Raw genomic sequence first — 21,954 nt, 5'->3', positions numbered from 1 at the left:
CTCAGAAAGCAGGGAAATATGATGGCATGTATAACAAAAAGTCCAGGAGCAACAGTCTGGACTACTTGAGTCAGTGGCTCTAGATGCCATTGGGGACTCAGGACAAAGGAACCAGGAGTGAAGCAGCAGGGATCCAGGTGCCACACTGATGTGACTGGCGTGCAGGGCTAGCATCAGTGTGCAGAGTCCCTGGGCCTTGGAGCCAGGCAGGGCAAGGTCCCAGAGGGCAGGTCTTCACTGACAGCCTTTGGAGGGTCTGCACGGAGGGTGACAGGGTAAACTGTGCTTCCAAGGTCATTGGCCACAGTTGTAAGGGGTGTCAGACACACCAGGTCAAAGCAGACAGAGGAGAAGCATGGCGGGGGGCATCAATGCTGATAGAACCGTGGGGACTAGGAGAGGGAGAGCCAAGGCTTGGTGACTCAGTGGATGAGAGCAGGCAGAGGGCTCAGGGATCCATGTATGTGGTACCTGGACAGCCAGGAGCCTTCATGGAGGCCATGGGGTATTTGGGTCTGGAGTTCAAAAGAGGGGTCTGCCTGGCCTAGAGATCCACCTGAGATCTCCTCACAACATCGTGATAATGGCCACCACTCTGTACCACTTTTTTTTTTTTTTTTTTGAACTCTGTTTACCTAAGTAAGTTTAGTTAAGAAGGACATTTAATTTACCGTCACTAGTCATAAGTAGAACTGACTACGAAAAGATCTACGGCAGGTAAGGTGGGCAAGGTTATGGATTTCTGTCGAGGCTGCGAGCCCAGGCTGCTGTCCTTGGTCAGAGAGGTCCAGGGCCCAGCAGCACTGGCCACGCCTTCTCCCCTGGGGTCAGAAATGCGAGACACTCTCGGCACAGGCAGCTCTGGTTCCTCTATGGGGCTTCACTGGTGGTCGCCCAGCTCGTTGGGTGTTACTGTGATGAGGCCAGAGGGAAGAAGGGGTGCCAGGGCAAGGGCAGAGCCTGGGGTCCCTGGTGGGGAAGTGGCCAAAGATGAGCAGCGTCATCTGTTTAATCTCCTCATGGAGTCAGGTGCGAGGCAGTTTCTTTCACCTCCAAATGTAACAGGAGCAGCTCATGTGTTTGCCTCTCTTGGCCCTTCCCTGCCCTCCTGATTGCTCACATTGGGCCACGCACACCCCAGCGGCTCTGTGTTTTGGGAAGCAATGTGTAACAATGGCTTATCTATAAAGAAACTGGAAACACCCATTCCTTTGGCCAGTCATCTCAGGCATCTGCGATGCCATCCCCAGAAATGTTAACTACGATATCATCCATAGTCATGAAAAATGAGTCACAAATTGGATGTCCAGCCTCTGTGGGCTCAGTTCTTAATAACTGCATGTCCTCAGTGGAATTGCGGCCATCAGAAGGCACGTTGGGTAAGGTTGTAGCAGCAAGCACAGTATCCATCCTGAGCCACGTGCCACTCTAACGTGTTACCCAGGTGAGCCACGTTGTTCTTTTCAAGCCCTGTTGCTGGCCTCTTACAGGGGAGGAAACTGAGGCAGAGATCGGTGGGAGGAGGTGCCTTCACCACACTACATGCCGTTTTAACAGGAAAGCCTTATGTCTGTCAAGTTAAAACTTTTAAATCAGAATACAGAAACCAAATAGCCTTAAGTCCATATCTGACCCTTTCTGGTTGCCAAGCGTCTTTTTTTCCACAACTGTTCCCTTCCTTCTTTGAAAACTTTTTGCTTTAGTCTCTTCACTTTTTTTAAGATGTTATTTTTTTTTTTTAAGGGAAGTTTTAGGTTCACAGCAAAATTGAAGGGATGATACAGAGATTTCTCATGTGCCCCTGCCTCTACATGTGCATGGCCTGCCCTATTATCAGGATTCCCCAGCAGAATAGTACCATTGAAGAAGCTACATTGATATATCATAATCCCCCAAAGCCCACAGTTTATGTTAGGGTTCACTCTTGGTGTTGTACCTTCTGGGATTTTGGACAAATGTACAATGACGTATATCCATCATTACGGCATCATATAAAGTATTCTAATTGCCCTAAAGTAACCCATGTTCCACATATTCATCCCTTCTTCCTCCCCAACTCCTGGCAACCACTGATCTTTTTACCAGTTCCATAGTTTGCCTTTTCCAAAATTTTATGTAATTGGAGTCCTGTAGTATGTAGTCTTTTCAGATTGGCTTCTTTCGCTTAGTAATACTCATTTAAGATTGATTCTTCCGTGTCTGTATGTGGCTTGACAGTTCATTTCTTTTTAGCCCTGAATAATAGGCCATTGTCTGGATGCCCCCCAGTTTATTTATCCATTCAGCTATGGCAGAACATCTTGGTTGCTTCCAAATTTTGGCGATTGTGAAGGAAACTGCTATAAACATCTGTGTGCAGGTTTTTGTGTGGACATAAGTTTTCAACTCTTGGGTAAATACCAAGAAATGTGATTGCTGGATCGCATGGTATGTTTGGTTCTCTGAGAAACTGCCAAACTGTCTTCCAAAGTGGCTGTATCGTTTGCATTTCCCTCTGCAGTGAGTGAGAGTTCCTGTTGCTCCACATGCTGGCCAACATCTGATGTTCTCAGTGTTCTGGATTTTGGCCATTCTAATAACATGTGTGGTGGGATCTCAGTGTTGTTTTAATTTGCATTTTCTTGATGACATATGATGTGGAACATCTTTTCATATGCTTATTTGCCATCTGTGTATCTTATTTGGGAGGTGTATGTTAAAATCATCGCTTCATTTTTTAATGGGTTATTTGTTTTCTCATCGTTGAGTTTTAGGAGTTCTTTGTATATTTTGGATCATAGTCCTTTTATCAAATGTGTCTTTTGCAAATATTATCTCCCAGTCAGTGGTGTGTCTTCTCTTGAGAATGTCTTTTGCAGAGCCAGAGTTTTCAATTTTGGGGGCACCTGGGTGGCTCAGTCAGTTGAGTGTCTGCCTTTGGCCCAGATCATGATCCTGGGGTCCTGGGATCAAGCCCCACGTCGGGCTCTGCTCAGGCGGGAACTTGCTTCTCCCTGTCCCTCTGCCTGCTGCTCTGCCTGCTTGTGCGCTCGCTGTCTCTCTCTCTGTCAAATAAATAAATAAAATCTTAAAAAGAATAAATTTTAATGAAGTCCATCTTATCAGTTTCTTTCATGATAGTGCCTTGAGTGTATCTAAGAAGTCATCACCATCCATGAGGTCATCTAGGTTTTCTTCTATGTTATCATCTAGGAGCCTTACAGCCTTGCATTTTACATTTAAGTCTATGATCCATTTTTAGTTAATTTTTGTGAAAGGTATGAGGTCTGTGTTTAGATTTTTTTTTTTTTTTTTTTTGCAGGCGGACGTCCAGTCCCCCAGTACCATTTGTTGAAAAGAATGTCTGCTCCATTGGGCTACCTATGCTCCTTTGTCAAAGATCAGTTGACCATGTTTTTATGGGTTTATTTCTGGGCCCTTTGTGTGTTCTGTTGACATGTTTGTCTATTCTTTCACAAATACCACACTGTTTTGATAAGATAGCTTACAGTAAGCCTTGAAATCGGGTCATGTCAGTCTTCCAGCTTTGCTCTTGTTCAGTATTTTGTTGGCTATTCTGGGTCTTTTGTGCCTATATAAGTTTTAGAATCAGTCAATATCCACGAAATAACTTGTTAAGATTTTGACTCAGATGGCATTGAATCTATAAATCAAGTTGGAAAGAAGCAACATTTTGACAACATTGAGTTTTCCTATCTATGATCAAGGAATATCTCTCCAGGGGCGCCTGGGTGGCATAGCGGTTAAGCGTCTGCCTTCAGCTCAGGGCGTGATCCCGGCGTTGTGGGATCGAGCCCCACATCAGGCTCCTCTGCTATGAGCCTGCTTCTTCCTCTCCCGCTCCCCCTGCTTGTGTTCCCTCTCTCGCTGGCTGTCTCTATCTCTGTCAAATAAATAAATAAAATCTTTANTTTTAAAAAAAAAAAAAAAAAAAAAAAAGGAATATCTCTCCAGTTATCTAGTTCTTTGAATGCATTCATCAGAGTTGTGTGGTTTTCCTTATAGAATCTGTTCATATTTTGTAGACTTGTACTGAAGTAGTTCATTTTTTGTGTTCTAATATAAATGCTATTGAGTTTTTAATTTCTGATCCACTTGTTCATTGCTGGTATATAGGAAGGAAGTTGACTTTTGTATATTAACCTTGTATCCTGCAGCCTTGTTAACAATCACCTATTAGTTCCAGCAGTTTTTTGATAGGTTTTTTTGTACCTAGATGATCATGTTATTTGTGAACAGAGACAGTTTTATTTCTTCTTTCTCAGTGTATTTGCTCTTATCTTTTCTTATTGCATTAGCTAAGACTTCTAGTACAGTGTTGAAACTCATTGGTGGGGTGGAATATTCTGGCCTTGTTTCCATTCTTAGTGGGAAAACTTATTAAGTATGATGTTAGCTGTAGGTTTTTTTGAAGATACTCTTTATCAAGTTAAGAAAGTTCTCTTACGTTTCTGGTTTACTGAGTGTTTTTTGTCATGAAGGGGTGCTGGGTTTTGTCAAAGGCCTTTTGTGTGGCTATTGTGATTTTTCTTTTTTAGCTTATTGATGTGATGGATTACTTTTTTTTTTTAATGTTAAACCAGCTTTGCATGCCTGGAATAAATCCCACTGTGTATAATTTTTTAAAATTAAAGAAAAATTTTAATTAAAGTATAGTTGACACATACAGTTTCAGGTGTACAACATAGTGATTTGACAAGTATATAACATCATGAAATGCTCACGATGAGAAGTATGGTTACATGTTACCACACAAAGTTATTACAGTATTATTGACTGTATTTCCTATGCTGTGTTTTTCATCCCCATGACTTATTTATGACTGGAAGTTTGTACTCTCTTAATTTTCACATACGTCACTTGTCCCTCCCACCCCTCTATAATTCTTACACATTTGTGGATTTGGTTTGCTAATACTTCGTTGAGAATTTTTACATCTGTGTTCATGAGATATTGGTCTGTAGTTTTCTTGTGATATCTTTGTTTGGTATCAGGGTAATTGGATAAGTTAGGAAGTATTCTCTCTTCTATCCTTTGAAAGGGATTGTAGAGAATTGATATAATTTCTTCCTGAAATGTTTGGTAGAATTCACCAGTGAACTCCTAGGCCTAGTGCTTTCTGTTTTTGAAAGGTTATTACTTAACTCAATTTCTTTTTTTTTTTTTTAAGATTTTATTTTTAAGAATTCTTTACACCCAACATGGGGCTCGAACCCACAACCCCAAGATCAAGAGTCACATGCTCTACTGACTGAGCCAACCAGGCATTGCACTCCATTTCTTTAATAGAAGTAGATCTGTTCATATTGTCTACCTCTGGGGCAAAGAAGTACAAAGGAGGACAGAGGAGATGCCCCCATCTCCCCATCCTTCTATCCCACCTTAGGTACTGATGTTAGCTGGGCTGGGGTCCTTCTTCTCCTTCCCGGCTCTCATGTAGACACATAGAAACAGTCTATAGGGTTTCCTTGTGCTGTCTTTCTTGTACGAAAAGAATTTACAGCATTCTTGAGCCTGCACATTGCTGTCACAGCACAGCATTATGCTGTTACCAGAACCTCCAGGTCCATGAGTGCAGGTCTAGCCCCTCCTTGTTGAGACCTGTGTAGCGCATGCTGTACACCGGTTTTGCTTCATGGAGCTGAGCTGTGACTCTTTCCTCTGGTGTGGACCACAGAGGTGGGACTCTCAGCTCAAGACAAGCACAATCTGAGAGATGCTGGGCAGGTGCAGAGGGAGCCATAGTTTCTGAACCCAGCCTCACCTGCTTTACACTTGGGACTGGCATTGGTGGGGAGAGACCAAGGGACCCTCAACTTCCAGTGAGGTGGGGGCTTTTGCCCTTCGGTTGGGGTCCAGTCCCTTTCCATTCCGATGTTCATGTTTCTGTTTTGGCTCCATTTGCTATTGATGCCTCTCAAGGGTACATCAGAGAGAAGCACAGATGTGCCAGGCTGTCAGGTTTGGGACAAGTCCTGCCCTTTCTGGTGCCATGTATCTCTCCCAACTCAGGATTTCTTGGTTTGAAGGCACCAGTGTGCTCATCTAGAACAGGGGAAGAAACCCCGCAGAGCCTGGGGAAGGTCCGACAGAGCCCACCCTTTTTCCTTTGAATCAGGGTGTCAATTATGTTGTGATGGGTGCCTGATAGAGATGGTGTAGGGACTTGGAGTGACCATTGGCTCACAGGAATGGCATGGCAACAAGCTGTGAGCACGTCACACTATGCCTCAAGCTTGGGCCACCAGAGCCAGCAGCCACTGAATACTGGCAGTGCAGGAGGTCATGGTAGAGACCTCGATCCTCCTATGACCCTGGCTGACCTGGGTAGGTGTGCACAAGGCCCAAGCTGCTCCTGCCCCGAGTCAGGCAGGGGGCTTGGGCCCAGCTGATGGTGTGCCCCCCACTCTCCTTTGCAGCTTTCTATACGAACCCAACAGCCAAGGGTACAAATACTACCGCCAGAAGCTGGAAGAGTTCCGGAAAGCTAAGGCTGGTCCCACAGGCACTCTCATGGCACCCGACCTCAGCCTGAAACGCAAATCCCCTCCTGAGACCCCATCGGGGTCCTTGCCCCCAACTGCTGCCTGCCCTGCTTCATCTGCCCCCTCGCCTGCAGTCACCCCAGCTCCAACCATCCCTGGGAAGCCAGCCACCACAGCCACTGTGAAAAAGAAGCGAAAGAGCCGGTGGGGGCCTGAAGAGGACAAGGTGGAACTCCCACCCGCCGAGCTGGTACAGAGGGATGTAGACGCCTCTCCCTCACCTCTGTCAGGTGGGCTCACCCCCTTTCCCACCTCTGTCAGGGCAGTCTGGCTTCTTTCACTGAAATAATGTTTCCACGCTTCATCTGTGTTGTAGCACGTGTCAGAGTTTCATTCCTTCTTGTGGCTAAATCCATTTCACGGATGGACGACACTTTGTTAATCCATCAGACGATGAACACATGGGTTGTTTTCCACCTTTTAGCAACTGTAAATAGTACTGTTGTGAACACTGGTCTGCAAGTACTGTATTGAATCCCTGATTTTGATTCTCTTGGGTCCATACCTAGGAGTGGAATCACTGGGTCATATGGTAATTCTGTTTAACTTTTTGAGGAACCGCTAAACTATTTTCTGCAGCAGCTGCACCATTTGATAGTCCCCCCAGCAGTGCACAAGGGTTCCCATTTCTCCACTTCCTTGCCTTTTTATAATAGCCATCCTAGCGGGTGTAAAGTGGAGTCACGTTGTCGTTTTGAATTGCATTTCCCTAATGTCTGGTGGCGAGCATCTTTTCATGTGCTAAGTGGTCATTTGTATAGCTTATTTGGAGAAATTCTATTTTATTTATTTATTTATTTTTAAATTTATTTATTTGACAGAGGGACAGCCAGCGAGAGAGGGAACACAAGTAGGGGGAGTGGGAGAGGAAGAAGCAGGCTCCCAGCGGAGGAGCCCGATGTGGGACTCGATCCCGGAATACCGGGATCATGCCCTGAGCCAAAGGCAGACGCCTAACGACTGCACTACCCAGGCGCCCCGAGAAATGTCTATTTTAGTCCCTTGCCCACTTTTAAATTGGGTTGTCTTTTTGTTGTTGAGTTGTAGGAGTTCTTTATATATTCTGGATATTAACTCCCTATTCAGATGAATGGTTTGCAAATATATCTTCTCATTCTATGGATTGTCTTTTTATTCTCTGAATAGTTAGTGTTCTTTGATGCACAGAAGTTTTAAATTTTAACAAAGTTCAATTTATTTTTCCTTTTGTTGCCTGTGCTTTTGATTTCATTTATGAAACCATAGCTGAATTCAAGGTCATGAAGATTTGCCCCTATGTTCTAAGTTTTTTAAAGTTTTGGGACTTTGATCTATTTTGAGGCAATTTTTATATATGATATAAACTAAGGATCCAACTTTATTCTCTTGCATGTAGAAATCAGTTTTCCTAGCACCGTTTGTTGAAGAGACTTTTCTTTCCCCATTGAATGGTCTTGACACCCTTGTCAAAACTCAGTTGTCCTTAGATGTAAGGGTTTATTTCTGGGCTCTCTATTCTGTTATACTGGTTTGTATGTCTGTCCTTAGGTCAGTACCAACTGTTTTGATTACTGTAGCTTTGTAGTAAGTTCTGAAATTGGGAGTGTGAGTCTTCCAACTTCGTTCTTCTTTTTCAAGCTTTGGCTATTGAGGGTCTTCAGTTTTCAGATGGGCTTCTCCATTTCTACAGAAACACTGTTGGGATTTTGATAGGGATTGCCTTGAGTCTGTAGATTGCTTTGGGCAGTATGGACACGATAACAATATTAAAGTCTTCCTTACAATAACAGCAACAACCAGTCTTCCAGACTGTGAACACAGGATGTCTTTCCATTTATTTAGATCTTCTTTAATTTGTTTCAACATGTTTTGTAGTTTTCATTGTACATGTCTTACACTTCCTTGGTTAAATTTGTTCCTAAGTGATTTTTTTTTTTTTTGATGCTGTTGTAAATGGAATTGCTTTTTAAATTTTTGTTTAGTATTGTTTGTTGCTAATGTATAGAAATACAACTGATTTTTGCACGTTGGTGTTGGATCCTCCGCCTTTGCTGAATTCACTTATTAGTTCTGACAATCTTTTGGTGGATTCTTCAGGTTTTCCTGTATATATAATTACGATCATGTTTTCTGCAAGTAGAGGTAATTCTAATTCTTGCTTTCTGGGTGGGATGCCTCTTATTTCTTTTTCTTGCCTAATTGCTCTAGTTAGCACTTCTAGTAGTAAGTTGAATAGAGGTGAGGAAAATGGGCATCCTTGTCTTGTTCTGATCTTAGGGGGAATGTTTTCAGTCTTTCCCTATTGAGTATGTTAGCTATGTGTTTTTCATATATGATCTTTATCATGTTGAGGAAGTTCTTGTCTGTTCCTAGTCTATTGAATGTTTTTGTCACGGAGGCGTATTAGATTTTGTCACATGCTTTCTCTGTATCAGTTGAAATGATTGGATGGGTTTTTTTCTTCCATCTATTAATGTGGTGTATTACATTGGTTAATTTTCTTGTATTGAACCATGTGACATTGTGGTTTATTAGAAATACATATTTGGCCATTCAGATGACCAAAATAGTATTTCTCATATTGGTCTTTGTTCACAGTTCCTGGATCACAGTTCCTCCCAAAACCCTTGGAATTTCCTGAGTGATAAGAGCAGTGGGAGCATCTTTTATTGTATTATTTGGTCTCCGTCCTCAGTTCATGAAAATGCTTCAGAGCCATAAAGGTGAAACGGGGGTCTTGTTTTTTATAATAAGCCCCTTTCCACCACAACTGGGTTTATGTTACTGAGGTGACTTTTGGAAAGTACCTAAGGATGGGGGCTGGTTGCCAGGGGAACCAACCATGAGTAGAGGGTTGGAACTTTCCATCCCACCCCCTAGTTTCCAGGGAGGGGAGAGGGGCTGAAGGTTGAATCAGTCAGCAGCAGCTAGTGATTTCATCAATCATGCCCGTGCAGTGAAGCCTCCATACGCTCAGAGAGAGCGTAGAAGTTCTGGGTGCTTTCCCCATACCTTGCCCAGGGCGTCTTTTCCATCTTTTCCTAACTTATATCCATTTATAATATATAAGTAAAGCAGTAATCTGGTAAGTAAAATGTTTTTCTGAGTTCTGTGAGCCAGTATAGTGAATTAATTGAACACAGAAGGGAATTGTTGGAACTTCTGATCTACAGCCAGTCAGTAGCATAGGTGATGACTTGGGCTTGTAGTTGGTAGCTGCAGTTGGCCGGGGAGTGGGGAGCAGTCTTATAAGACTGACCCCTTAACCCATGGAATCCAGTGCTACCTCCTGGTGGATAGTGTTAGAACTGAGTTGACCTATTGGACACCTACTGGGTGTCTGAAAATTGCTCTTTGGTGTGGGGGACCTTCTCCCCCACCACACACACACACATTAGAATTGGTACCGGAACTCTGTTTAAACCACCCTTGCATTTCTGGGATAAACCCCACTTGGTCATGGTGAATAATCCTTTTAACATGCTACTGTATTCAGTTTGCTGGTATTTTGTTGCAGATGTCTGCATCTGTATTCATAAGGAATGTTGGTCTGTCGTTTTCTTGTGGTGTCTCTGTCTGCTTTTGGTATCAGGGTAATGCTAATGTTATGGAATGAGTTAAGAAATACTCCCTCTAATTTTTTTGTAAAAGTTTGAGAAGACTTATTAGCATTAATTGTTCTTTTAAATGATTGGTAAAAATCACCAGTAATGCCACCTGGTCTGGGCTTTCCTTTTTTGGGAGGTTTTTGATTGCTGATTCAATCTCCTTACGTGCTGTAAGTCTGTTTAGGTTTTCTCTTTCTCCTTGAGTTAGTTTTGGTGGTTTATACATTTCTAGAAATTGGTTCACTTCATTTAGGTTATCCAAGTTGTCGGCTTAACAGGTGTTCATAGTAATCTTTTACAATTCCTTTTTATTTCCATAGAGTCATTAGTAATATCCCCTCTTTCATTTCTGATTTTAGTAGGTCTTTTCTCTCTTTTCCCTTAGGCAGTCTGTCTAAAGGTATGTCAGTTTTGTCGATCTTTTCAAAAAACCAACTTTTGGTTTCGTGGATTTTCTATTCCCTACTTTTCTGTTCCCTACTTCATTTATCTTCATTCTGATCTTTATTTCCTTCCCTCTCCTAGTTTTGGAATTAGTTTGCTTTTCTTTTTCTCGTTCTTTAAGGTGCACAGTCAGGTTATTGGTTGGAGATAACTCTTCTTAATTGTGTGCAGTTACAGCTATACAGTTCTCTTGCAGCACTGCTTTTGCTCCATCCCATCAGTTTTGCTCTCTTGTGCTTTCGTGTTCATTAATCTCTTAAATATTTTCTGATCGCTCTTGGTGAAGTTCCTCTTTGACCCATTGGTTGTTGAAGAGTGTGTTGTTTAATTTCCACATATTTGTGAGTTCTCCCATTTTCCTTCTGTTTCTGATTTCTATTTTCATTCCATTGTGATCAGAAAAGAAACTTGGTATGATTTCAGTCTTTAAAATTTATTAAAACGCATTTTGTAGCCTAACACGTGATCTATCCTGGAGGGTGTTCCATGTGCACTTGAGAAGACTGTTCTGCCACTGTCGGGTTGCATGTTCTGTATGCGTCTGTTAGGTCTCACTGGTTATAGTGTTTAATATTCTGTATCCTTACTGATTTACATCTAGATGCCCTGTCCCTTATAAAAAATGGGGCAGTGAAGCCTCCAATTGTTATTGCAGAACTGTGTATTTCTCCCCTCAGTTTTGTCAATTTTTGCTATATACTCATTTTATTTTCTTTCTGTTTCAAATATTTTGTCAATGTAGAACCTCCTTTTTGTCTCTTGTAAACTTTCTTGGCTGGAAGTCTATTTTGTCTGATGCTAGTACGGCCATCGCAACTTGCTCTTGGTTACTGTTTGCATGGAGTATATTTTTCTGTCCTTTCACTTTCAACTTATTTGTGACTTTGTACCTAAAGCGAGTCTCTTGTAGGCAGCGTATAGATGGATCCTTTTATCTCCCTTAAGCTTCAAAGTACTTGGATCCATTCTTGTCACAGAAAGCTCAGGAAATGCATGATGATAAGCACGGTGATTGCCACAGTCAGTTTTGCACAGTCCTCTCCAACATCCGCCTCCTTGACAGTTTCAGAGGTGGCCAGCACGTGGTCTCGTTTCTCCTTTTCTACCACAAACCCGCCACGGTGGGGAGTCTGTTGCCATCCATTCTGCAGGTGAGGATGGCTGGCTGAGAGAGGCTGTCTCATGGCCTCTGGCTCGCTGCCCTCCACACAGCCTGCACCGCAGGCAGAACCCACTCCACCACCCTCGCCCCTGGACGCGCAAGTACACAGAGGAGTCATATGTGCTCTGGCACTGACACCTACATTTCTTTTGCAAGGATGGGCCGAGAGGGAAAACAGCTCACCAAAGTCACATGGCTGGCCTGTTGGCCTTTCAGTCCAAGGAGAAAAGCTAGTGAAGATTCTACTACTCCCTGCGGTTCTAGATAACATCTCTCCCCAGGATTGAGGGTGTCTCGGGTCCGATTGCCATCACGTGTCAAACTCTGGTGCCCACCGTAATGGAGGGTGCTCGGCCGTCAGTGCTGTTCTGGTGCGCATGCCACCGTTCTGAACCCACATCCCTGAGGCCTGGCCCCAGCTCCCAGCTGGTGAGGAAGCCTCCCCCTGTGGTCTAGTGTGCAGGCACGGGCTCCAAAGGCTCACATCCAGGTTTAAGGGCCACTGGCCCGTGTCGTCCCTGGGGGAGTATGTGCAGCCCCCACCTGCTTGCTTGCTGGTAAAGTGGCCTGAGGAGAGGGACAGTGGGCACAGTGCAGCCACACGGCGGGCTGCTCAGACCTTGACTCCCTTCCCTGTTCACAAGGCTCCCACACAGGCCTTCGAGGAGGTATTGGCATAAACGTGGGCTCAGGGAGCACTCGTGGGTGGTTCTTGCAGGCGAGGTCCCAGCCCTGGTGTGCTGGGGGGACCTGGCTCTTTCCACATGCCAGAAGGGCCTCCGTACCCGCGTCCGCCCAGCTTCTCCCTAAGGAAGCTCCTGCCGGAGGGGTGGTGGTTTCTGCCACGCAGATGGGGCCGCCGCGGCGTCTTCATGTGCATTAGTGTTGCCGGCTCCAGCCAAGCTCCAAAGCGGATGCCAAATTAAATGTCACTAGCTTTGAGGATGGTCGGCTGCCTCCCCGGAAGGAGCTGACAGCGACACAGCCGAGTCTTATGCCAGACTCTGAACCCTTGTGTGTCTGCGCGGGGTGTCTGTTCCCTGCAGGGCTTATTTCCAAGAGTCGGTGTGTGAATGCACATATACACAGGCACATGCTATCTCCACTCTCACGTCTCTGCCTTTGCAAAGTCTCCGTCTTGTCACCCATCAGACACGTGACCTCGAGTGAGGCCCTGGACCTCTAAGTTCTGATGTTGGCATCTGCAACAAGGGGGTATAGAGCCTGCCTGGAGAGGTCACGTGAGGATGAAGCTGGGTGTGTGTGATAGAGCCTGGTGAGCCCCCATGGTCATCACGTGACATGGGATACCAACTGCTGTGATGTGAAGGCTCTGTCTTGCGTGCTGGGTGCCTCAGATGTCATCAGCGCCTGGATGGTGTGCCGCATGCGGGAGCAGGTCTGGACCCGTGCATCCATTGCTGACCAGCTTGTGTCTTGTTTCCAGTTCAGGACCTCAAAGGGCTTGGCTATGAGAAAGGGAAGCCCGTAGGTCTGGTGGGTGTCACGGAGCTGTCAGATGCCCAGAAGAAGCAGCTGAAGGAGCAACAGGAGGTAAGTCTGGGGGCCGAGCCGGCAGGCTCTGGAGGGGCTGGTGGAATATTGTCCCCCACCTCATCTCACAGTTCAGTGGTCGTGTTGTATTCTTTTGGAGCCTCCCCGTGCTGGGTGGATCCCACAGTCAGGGGAGAGGTCCTTGGGCAGCAGGCCCCTGTCAGCAGCATTCCACCTCCCGAGGGTGCTTCCCAGCCTGCGTTGGACCCAGAGCTGAGGCCTTCTCACACTGGGCAGCCCCTGAGCTGGTGCTCTGCAGCTACTCCCCAAGATGCTTATGGGCTGACTACCTGACTAGGTAGTCTCCATTTTAAGTTTTCCTTCCAGTGCTCTCCAGCATCCAGGACAGGACAGGCCGGGCTAGCGCTGGGTGCCCTAAGCGAGGTGACAGATGCTCAGTTGGTGTCAGGCTGTGATTGGGGTGAGGGCTGGCTTGGCCTCTCTGCTGCTTTCCTGGGGAACTATAGGCACCTGTCTGTTGGTCCTTGGGGACACTTAACCCCAGTCCCCTCCTCCAGGCTGGCAGCTCCATCACCTCACCCTCAACCCTTCTGTGGTCAGGGGCCTGCAGTGGCCTCATTTGGTCCACAGCAAGGGTGCCCAGGATGTGCTGGGTTCCAGGCCAGACTACGTGCAGCAGAGAGGGGTCCTCCCTGCTCAGCACGGGGATTCAGGGAACCCAGGGCACGCGTTGATACCAGACCTCGTGTCTTTTTGAGCACTTGCTCCAAGCCCTGCTCCTGTGCCTGCCCCAGGGAGGGCAGAAAGTGGGGAGGGCGAGGGCACCTGACGTGCGCAGGGAAGGCAAAGGGGCCGGCCTCCTGCACAAGTGGTCCCTGGCACTGCTCACTGGCGTGTGCTGCCCACAGATGCAGCAGATGTATGACATGATCATGCAGCACAAGCGTGCGATGCAGGACATGCAGCTGTTGTGGGAGAAGGCCCTGCAGCAGCACCAGCACGGCTACGACAGCGACGAGGAGGTGGACAGCGAGCTGGGCACCTGGGAACACCAGCTGCGGCGTATGGAGATGGACAAGACTCGGGGTGCGCCGAGGGGCCCGTTGTGGGTGGGGTGTGGGACAGGGTGCCTGGGTGGGGCCATGCCCTGGGCACCGCAGGCTCTGGAAGCCCCATTCACCTGCCCAGGAAGGTACCTGGAGGCGCCACCTGGGGTCTTAAGCCGCCTGTGCAACTTGTGTGGCCTGGAGCAAGAAACTTGGCTTCTCTGTCTCCGTTTCCTCAGTGGGAAAAAGAGTAGTTCTCTAAGCTTTCACTGCTGTTTGAACATGGCACTTAGCAGGGCTGCCTGGAGGAGCAGGGTTTGGGTTGGGGCCTCAACCAGCTGCCTCGTTCCCCTATGACCCAACTCCCTGCACCCCGCCCAAGACTCATCCTGTGCTATGGGGCCACCCAGCCCACTCCCTGCCCTCTTCCTTTCTCTCACTTTCCCCCCTGCTTCTCCGGGCAGAGTGGGCCGAGCAGCTGACAAAGATGGGCCGCGGCAAGCACTTTATTGGAGACTTCCTGCCACCAGATGAGCTGGAGAAGTTCATGGAAACCTTCAAGGCCCTGAAGGTGAGCTGGGAGGGTCCCCGGGCACCAGCCCCTGCTGTGGGCTGTCTGGCAGGCAGTCACGCCAGTGGCCCAGCCCCTCCTGTGAGTCTCACGAGGCAGGCGCCTGAGGCAGCCTTGAGCCCCCCCCTCATTCACAGGAGGAGCTGGTCCCTCTTGCCTCAGGAGGCATCTGTTGATGATAGACACCGTCTGTGGAGGGAATTAGCAGAAAGCAGCTCAGCTGCCGCTTTAGAAACATTTCCCAGGGCTTAAGGGAAATTCTACTTTCAGTGGAGCCAATTAAGTGCAGTTTACAGGGAAAGCGTTTCTCAGGCAGAAGCCCCCATGGACTGGGTTCTCCAGAACAAGAACTTCACATTCCTCCCATGCTGTCATCATGCTTCTGAGGAGACACAGCTGACGGGGCACATCCCATGTCATCTTTTGGGGGATTTTTGTAAAACTGCTTTGTACCTCATAACCTCATCAACAAGGCGGTCACCTTATTGACCCCATCTTTTTAGCATTCTGTGTAATGAATTGCCCTCAGAACCTAGGACTTCTCTTCGCTGATGAACCATTAATCTTTCCTGTGGTGGGTGAGGCCTGTGTGACGTCACCTGGCCCTCGCTGACTGCTACCAGGCAGCTTGGTACAAAGTCCGGCCCTGGGGACCCTGAGAAGGAGCATCTTAGTCTCTTCTCAAGGAGTCTGACCTGGTACAGAGGCTGCAGATGGGCAGATGGTCTCAGCGGCCAGTGACCCCATTGGAGGTGGGGGAGGAGGCAGTGTTCAGGCCAGGGCCGGGACCTGGGACAGTTGCAACCCTGGTGGATGACAGCCATGTCCTTGCCCTGCAGGAGGGCCGAGAGCCTGACTACTCAGAGTACAAGGAGTTCAAGCTGACAGTGGAGAACATCGGCTACCAGATGCTGATGAAAATGGGCTGGAAGGAGGGCGACGGGCTGGGTTCAGAGGGCCAGGGCATCAAGAACCCCGTCAACAAGTGAGTGTATGCGCTCCCTGCCACTCCTCCTACTGGCAGCAGCCTGGCCTCCTGCTCACTNCCCCCCCCCCCGGCCCCCCCCCCCCCCCCCCCCCCCCCCCCCCCTGGCAGAGGCACCACCACAGTAGACGGAGCGGGCTTCGGCATCGACCGGCCGGCTGAGCTTTCCAAGGAGGATGACGAGTATGAGGCCTTCCGCAAGAGGATGATGCTGGCCTACCGCTTCCGGCCCAACCCCCTGGTGTGTGTGTCCCTAAGCCCCCCAACACGATTCCTGGCTGGGCTCCCCAGAATCTCAGCAGGGGGTGGCAGTGCTGGTAACAGAGCTGGCGCTCCTTCCTCAGTCCAGCTAGGCCAGGTCTCATTAGTAACTCCCCACCTCTCCACCTGCCCTCCCCTCTGGAGGATGTGAGCTCAGCTGTCCCTGGAACTTTCTGGGCAGGAGGAACTGCTGTTTTTAGCATTGACCCCCTCCCCTTTTAATTTTTTTTGCCTCCCACAGAACAACCCCAGACGGCCTTACTACTGAGTATTCTGGAAAAATGCACAAATGTATTTTCCAAACGACCGACCATCCCTGGACTGTGGAATGTTCCGGCCTGCATTTCTGCCTGCCCTTCCTGTTGTCTCGAGTGTCGTGCCGTGTATTAAAGTTCCAGTGCTTGCCTGCCATGGCAGCCTGGTTTTGCCATCACCAGAAACCCCTCTGTTTCCTTAGCAGCGGGGCTGGGCTGGGATGCTGGTGGGAGAGCTCCCTAGTGCCTGAGAAATATGAGAGAACCACTTAGACCTCTGTCTATGGGGTCCCTCACCATCAGCCTGGGTTAGAGTTGAGGGGAGGATCCACAGACCCTCTGGGAGGAACTGGTGGCTGACGAGGCTGCACCTGGACCAGGGGGATCAGGGACCTCCCAGTGCAGGAGGTCCCTGTGCTGCAGGAGTTAGGTTGGAAGGGATCCCCAGACAGGGCCCAGCCCTCTTCAGATCTGTGGGGCAGGTGCACACAGGGCGCACCTGTGCCAGTCACCTCACCAGCAGGTGGCGCTGACAGCCCCTCCCTGAAGCTAGTCTGTGACTGCTGCAGGCCAGGCTACCCCAGCTGCCTTGGGTCCTGCCAGTGGGGTGGACACTGGAGTCCCTGGGGCTCGTGCTTTTGGAGGACAACTCTGTGGACAGATGCAGCATGCCAACTGCTCCCTACATCTCCAAGCCTGCGCCTCACATTTGTGCCAAGACCACCTGGGGATCTTAATCAGTTGCAGCTGCTGAGTGAGCAGCTTGGGTGGGGTCCTAGGAATCTGAGAGCCATGCAAGTATGGCTTGGAGACCTGAGCAATCCCCACAACCCACCCATCTGCCCACACATGTGCCTAGTGGGGTCCTGCTCAACCCCTATGGGCTCATGGGCTTGAAGACTCCCAGCTGGAGCTGGGCTTCTGGGCCAGTCTGCATTCTCATCGTCATTCAGTAAACGCCACCAACTGTGTGAACCGGAGACTGATAAATGCGAGGAGGAACTGGGTACTATCTTGGCGGCAGCCTGGGGAGTGTCTCAGTATGGGGGAGGAGGACATCCAAGGACTGGGAGTCTCAGCAGTGGAGCCCAAGCTGGGATGACGTATGCCACCCTGTTTCCTCTCCATAGACACTGCCCAGGGCAGGGCAAGGGGTGACATTCCCATGTGTGGAGGCTGCCCAGTGGTCCTGGGTCTTGAGCAGAAGAGTAGCCCTGGGCAGCCAGAGGTTCCAATGATGGGGACCCTAGGCCTTGGTCCAGGCACCTCCCATCCAGGTCAAGGTCACCCTTCAATTGAATTAGTGACCTGGAGGCTCTCCAGACTCAGCCCAGGCAAGTGGAGAGTTGGAAGAGAATGGCCCCCAAATCTGGTGTGCATGTACAGGCACATTCCAGATAAAGACGCAAGGTCACATTGCTAGACAGAGCTGGATCGTACCCCCCCCCCAACCTTGCAGGAGGAGGAGTGGGGCTGGGGTGGCAGAGAGGGCTACCTGGAGGAGGGGACATTGGGATCTGCTTTCAGGGCTAAGGAAATACTGAGGGTCCATCTTGTAGATGGGAAAGAGGCCTGGGATGTGTTGGCACTGCTAGAGTTGGGAAAAGTCAAGAAACTAGACTGGAGCCTCAGGTCAGCCCAGAGGAACCTGAACTTAACCCACGGGCAATGGACAACTGGGAGGGAGCCTGTCAGGTCTGTGGCCAGAAGATTATTTTGTCACCCAGGCTCAGAAATGGGACCCAGCTGGCATAAGGCCAAGGGGCTGCATGGAAAAAGGGTGAGGTTTAGAATCTTCCCCACCGCAGACTGTGGGCCCCCCGAGGGTAGGTATTGAGTGGGCACCTGCTGTTTTCCAGCGGCCACAAGTACCATATGGGTGAGAGTTCAAAGCTGCTTCCTAATTCATTATCTCCCCCCCACTACAGTCCTCTCCCTGGTGCAGCCCCCCACACACACCCTTTACATTTTCTTCTGCGCCCAGCCCAACCTCCTGCAGGCTGTTCAGAATCCCTCAGCTCTCCCCTCTGAGACCCCCACCACATCTCAGTCCCAGGACCGTGCTTTTCTTGCCAGAAACACTGTTCCAAACTCTAAAGTGTAGCAATCCACACCTAATCTAAGCCCACCCTTTGGACTCCTTTGACACTACCCACTAAGCAGGGGCACAGCTGCAGCTGTGGTGGCACCATGAGGTGCCAGGCTACATGGAAGGAACAGCACGCAGAGTCCTTCAAGGGATCCCCCAACCCATGACCTTGGCTGTCTGCCTTGAGATGAGCCCCAGACCCAGTCAAAGCTTTACACCCAGACACATGTTTAAATGTGTGTGGCCGCTGTGTGAACACTCAAATCCAAGGTCCCTGAAGGGAAGTCTTTGTGTCCAAGCGACTGAGGTTCCTCCGTTATCACAGAATGCCTCCACTGCCCCCTTGATCCTAGGCGGAGGAAGGTCTAGGGAACGTGGAATTAAAAAGGGCCCCCCTCGGGGGCGCCTGGGTGGCACAGCGGTTAAGCGTCTGCCTTCGGCTCAGGGCGTGATCCCGGCGTTATGGGATCGAGCCCCACATCAGGCTCCTCTGCTATGAGCCTGCTTCTTCCTCTCCCACTCCCCCTGCTTGTGTTCCCTCTCTCGCTGGCTGTCTCTATCTCTGTCAAATAAATAAATAAAATCTTTAAAAAATAAAATAAAATAAAATAAAATAAAATAAAATAAAATAAAATAAAATGGGCCCCCTTGAGGGTCGAGGTAGGTACACCGGTGGCTTAGGACGGAGAAACCAGAAGTGCAGAAGGAGGCCTGGAGAACAAATTCCCTTAGAATGAAGTTGCTGGCCCAGGGCCTCCAGGTTGCAGTCCCGGGGCCTGAAGAGCGGAAGCGTACGGAGACCTGGTGCTCTCGACTTGATAGTGAAGCTGAATCTAGGCGGCGGGGAAGGCCACTGAGAACCCGCGGCCGCGGAGGAGCCGAGCGCCCTGGAGGCCGCGCCGGGAACGAGCCGCGAGCCCGGGCGCCGCCACTATGGACATCCCGCCGCTGGCCGGCAAGATCGCCGCTCTGTCGCTTGGCGCCCTCCCCTTGTCCTATGCGCTCAACTACGTCTCGGCGCTCTCGCAGTGCGTGAGGGGAGGGGCCGGAGCGGCCTCCGGGGAAGGGGGGGCAGGCCTCGGGGCCGGGTGGGTGGTGGCGGGGAGGGAGGATGCGCGGGCTGTGAGCCTGGCTTCCTCTGAGCAACTCCTGCCAGGAGAAGGGGACCTAGGCCAGAACTACCCCGGACCCTATCCAACCTGAAGTCCCCTCTCCGCCGGCCAGGAGGCTGTGTGGTGGGGGTGGGGGCGCTCCTGGGACCTTTCGCTTTGAGGAGAAAGAAGGTTGAGAAGCAGAGCCTCCTCCCCTCCTCCCCCCACCCTGGGCAGAGTTTTGGAGGATTTCTGAAGTTTCCCAGGGATGTGCCCAACTCCAGAGTTACCAAAGGTCAAAGTATTGCCCCAGATAAGGGCCTGATGACCCAGCTCTCGACACATGCACACTCGGACACTCGTTCTGTTCCACCACCCCTACCAGATGGCCCCTCCATTGCCTGTCTCAGGCCTGAGATGTTCTTCTGCTAAGGTTTGGCCCACCCTGTCTTTGGCCTCAGTTTCCCCTACATGCGGTGACCTCCCTTGTCTCCTAACCCTAGACCCCAGTTCTGTGGATCCTGCCACTGGCGTACCAGGCATCTGCAAGCCCCTCACACTCCCAAACCTAGCTCAACTCAAGACATGGGGTAGAGGGAGTCTTGACCATGGGGTTGGCTCCTTGGGTACAAATTCCTGGCTCCATCCCCCTGGATCCTGGGTGAGCCAGGTTGCTTCTGGGAGCCTGAGTTCATTTCTTCAGTGTGTAATAAACATAATCCCTGACCTCATCCCATAGTTAGAGTTAAGGATTACAAATTGTGTGCAAAGACTTGTGTAATCTTATCTGATTACTATAATTGTCATTGTTGGTCAGATGGGACCAGATTGGGGATCTTAAGTGCTAGTGGGGTCCATGAGAAGGTAGGAGCCTGGAGAGAGTGTAGGGGAGTGTGGGACCCTGAATAGCTTTCCCACCCACCCACTCTGCCCACCCGTGTTGGAGGCGTCCAACCTGGCTTCTGCTTCTTATCTATGCAACTGGTTGATGTGTCTTATCTGGTTGATGGGGCGGATCAGGGTGGGGGGGTGGAGTTGATGGAAGCATTTGGACTTCAGCTGGGAGGAGTCAGGAGCTTCAGAAAGTGAGGTATACAGTGCTGAGCCCTAGAGACAGCAGGCTTGGGAGCTGGGTCTGGCCACAGAGTGGCTTGGTGGTGTTGAATGACTGACAGCAAATTGAGTCCAACACATAGCAGCGAGTGACAGGATGGATTGTATAGTCAGAAAGAGTTGACTGATTTCCCCTCTGTACTTGGCATAAATTGGGCAATGAATCTTTGTGAGGAGTCAGGGAGGGCTTCCTGGAGGAGGAGCCATGAAAGATAAGCTATGAAGGAGGAGTAGGAGTTTGCCAAGTGGAAGACACTTCTGGAAGGAGTTTCCAGGAGGGAGAAACAGCTCGGGCGGGTAACAGCCTAGTGATGGGAAAGAGCCGTTTCAGGGAACGAGATTCCTGGCTGGAAAGACACTTCAGTCTCAACATCTGGAGCAACCTGGAATCTGCTTTTGCCCTCACCAGGGTAGGTGGGACCTCAGCACTGGGCCTGGCCTCTCTGACTTGTTTTCCCTCTCCACAGCCCCCTGGGGCTGGCATTGATGAGTGCCCTGATCCTGGGCCTGCTTTTTGTGGCTATCTACAATTTGTCGCCCAGCGAGATCTACCATGACCCACTGTATGCTGGTGAGTCAGTCGGAGAGAACCGTGAGCAGGGGCCTCCTCCATCCCCTTGAAGGGCTCGCATCGGGCTGGAGAACCTCAAAGAGACGGGAGAAACCTCATTGGTTGGGGAACCTCAGAGGGCCTTCCCCTTCAGATCTGGGGCTCCTGAGAGCGGGACTGTATCATCCCACCAGACTGGGAGCCCCTGAAAGACCGTACTTCCTCATCACTTTGGGATTTCCTGAGGGCAAGGTCAGTGCCTTCTCAGCAGGTGGCCTCCCAAAGTCAGGGACTGCGCCTCCTCGAGGCCAGGCTGTGGGTCATGTGACCTGTGAAGGGGTGACTGGGATCAGTTGGGTGCGGTTCCTTGCCTGGACTCTTGGTCCCAGACGAGCGGCCTTGGCCCTGCCCACATCCAGGCCGTGCCCCGCCCACTCTGCCCGCAGTGTTCGCTGTCTTCGCCTTCACCTCGGTGGTGGACCTCTTTATTGCTCTCCAGGAAGATGGCTACCCGGTGGGCTTCATGGAGTTCTTTACCAAGGAGGTAGGTAGGGGGCCGCCCGGGATGCCTCCTGCCCTGCTGCCCGGCTGAACCCTGCCCTGCCCCTGCAGGGAGAGCCGTACTTGCGCACTGCACACGGAGTCTTCATCTGCTACTGGGACGGCACGGTTCACTACCTCCTCTACCTGGCCATGGCTGGTGCCATCCGCAGAAGGTGCATGGCGGGGGTGGGGTGGGTG

General features: G+C 49.8%; 2 protein-coding genes across 5 annotated transcripts in view; both read left to right on the top strand.

The window, feature by feature from the left end:
• SUGP1 (SURP and G-patch domain containing 1) overlaps positions 1-16,552 on the top strand; it is a 28,562-nt gene extending 12,010 nt beyond the window's left edge. Inside the window, exons 8-14 of the mRNA XM_002912746.4 lie at positions 6,420-6,775; positions 13,186-13,292; positions 14,162-14,339; positions 14,764-14,870; positions 15,710-15,855; positions 15,967-16,096; positions 16,358-16,552. Coding sequence (XP_002912792.1) covers positions 6,420-6,775; positions 13,186-13,292; positions 14,162-14,339; positions 14,764-14,870; positions 15,710-15,855; positions 15,967-16,096; positions 16,358-16,384 — 1,051 coding nt within the window. The 3' untranslated portion in view covers positions 16,385-16,552. The remainder of the gene's footprint in view (positions 1-6,419; positions 6,776-13,185; positions 13,293-14,161; positions 14,340-14,763; positions 14,871-15,709; positions 15,856-15,966; positions 16,097-16,357) is intronic.
• Positions 16,553-19,321: 2,769 nt separating this feature from the next.
• TM6SF2 (transmembrane 6 superfamily member 2) overlaps positions 19,322-21,954 on the top strand; it is a 7,329-nt gene continuing 4,696 nt past the window's right edge. For 3 of the 4 annotated variants that reach the window (XM_034658124.1, XM_034658123.1, XM_034658121.1), the window contains exons 1-4: positions 19,322-19,487; positions 21,131-21,234; positions 21,633-21,757; positions 21,826-21,929. In XM_034658124.1, the coding sequence (XP_034514015.1) occupies positions 19,393-19,487; positions 21,131-21,234; positions 21,633-21,757; positions 21,826-21,929 (428 nt within the window). In that variant the 5' untranslated portion in view covers positions 19,322-19,392. The remainder of the gene's footprint in view (positions 19,488-21,130; positions 21,235-21,632; positions 21,758-21,825; positions 21,930-21,954) is intronic. The other variant, XM_034658122.1, reaches the window with a different exon arrangement.

Source organism: Ailuropoda melanoleuca, chromosome 4 (assembly GCF_002007445.2).
Source record: "Ailuropoda melanoleuca isolate Jingjing chromosome 4, ASM200744v2, whole genome shotgun sequence".
Lineage (NCBI taxonomy): Eukaryota > Metazoa > Chordata > Mammalia > Carnivora > Ursidae > Ailuropoda > Ailuropoda melanoleuca.
This window is presented reverse-complemented; position numbering and strand designations above follow the sequence as displayed.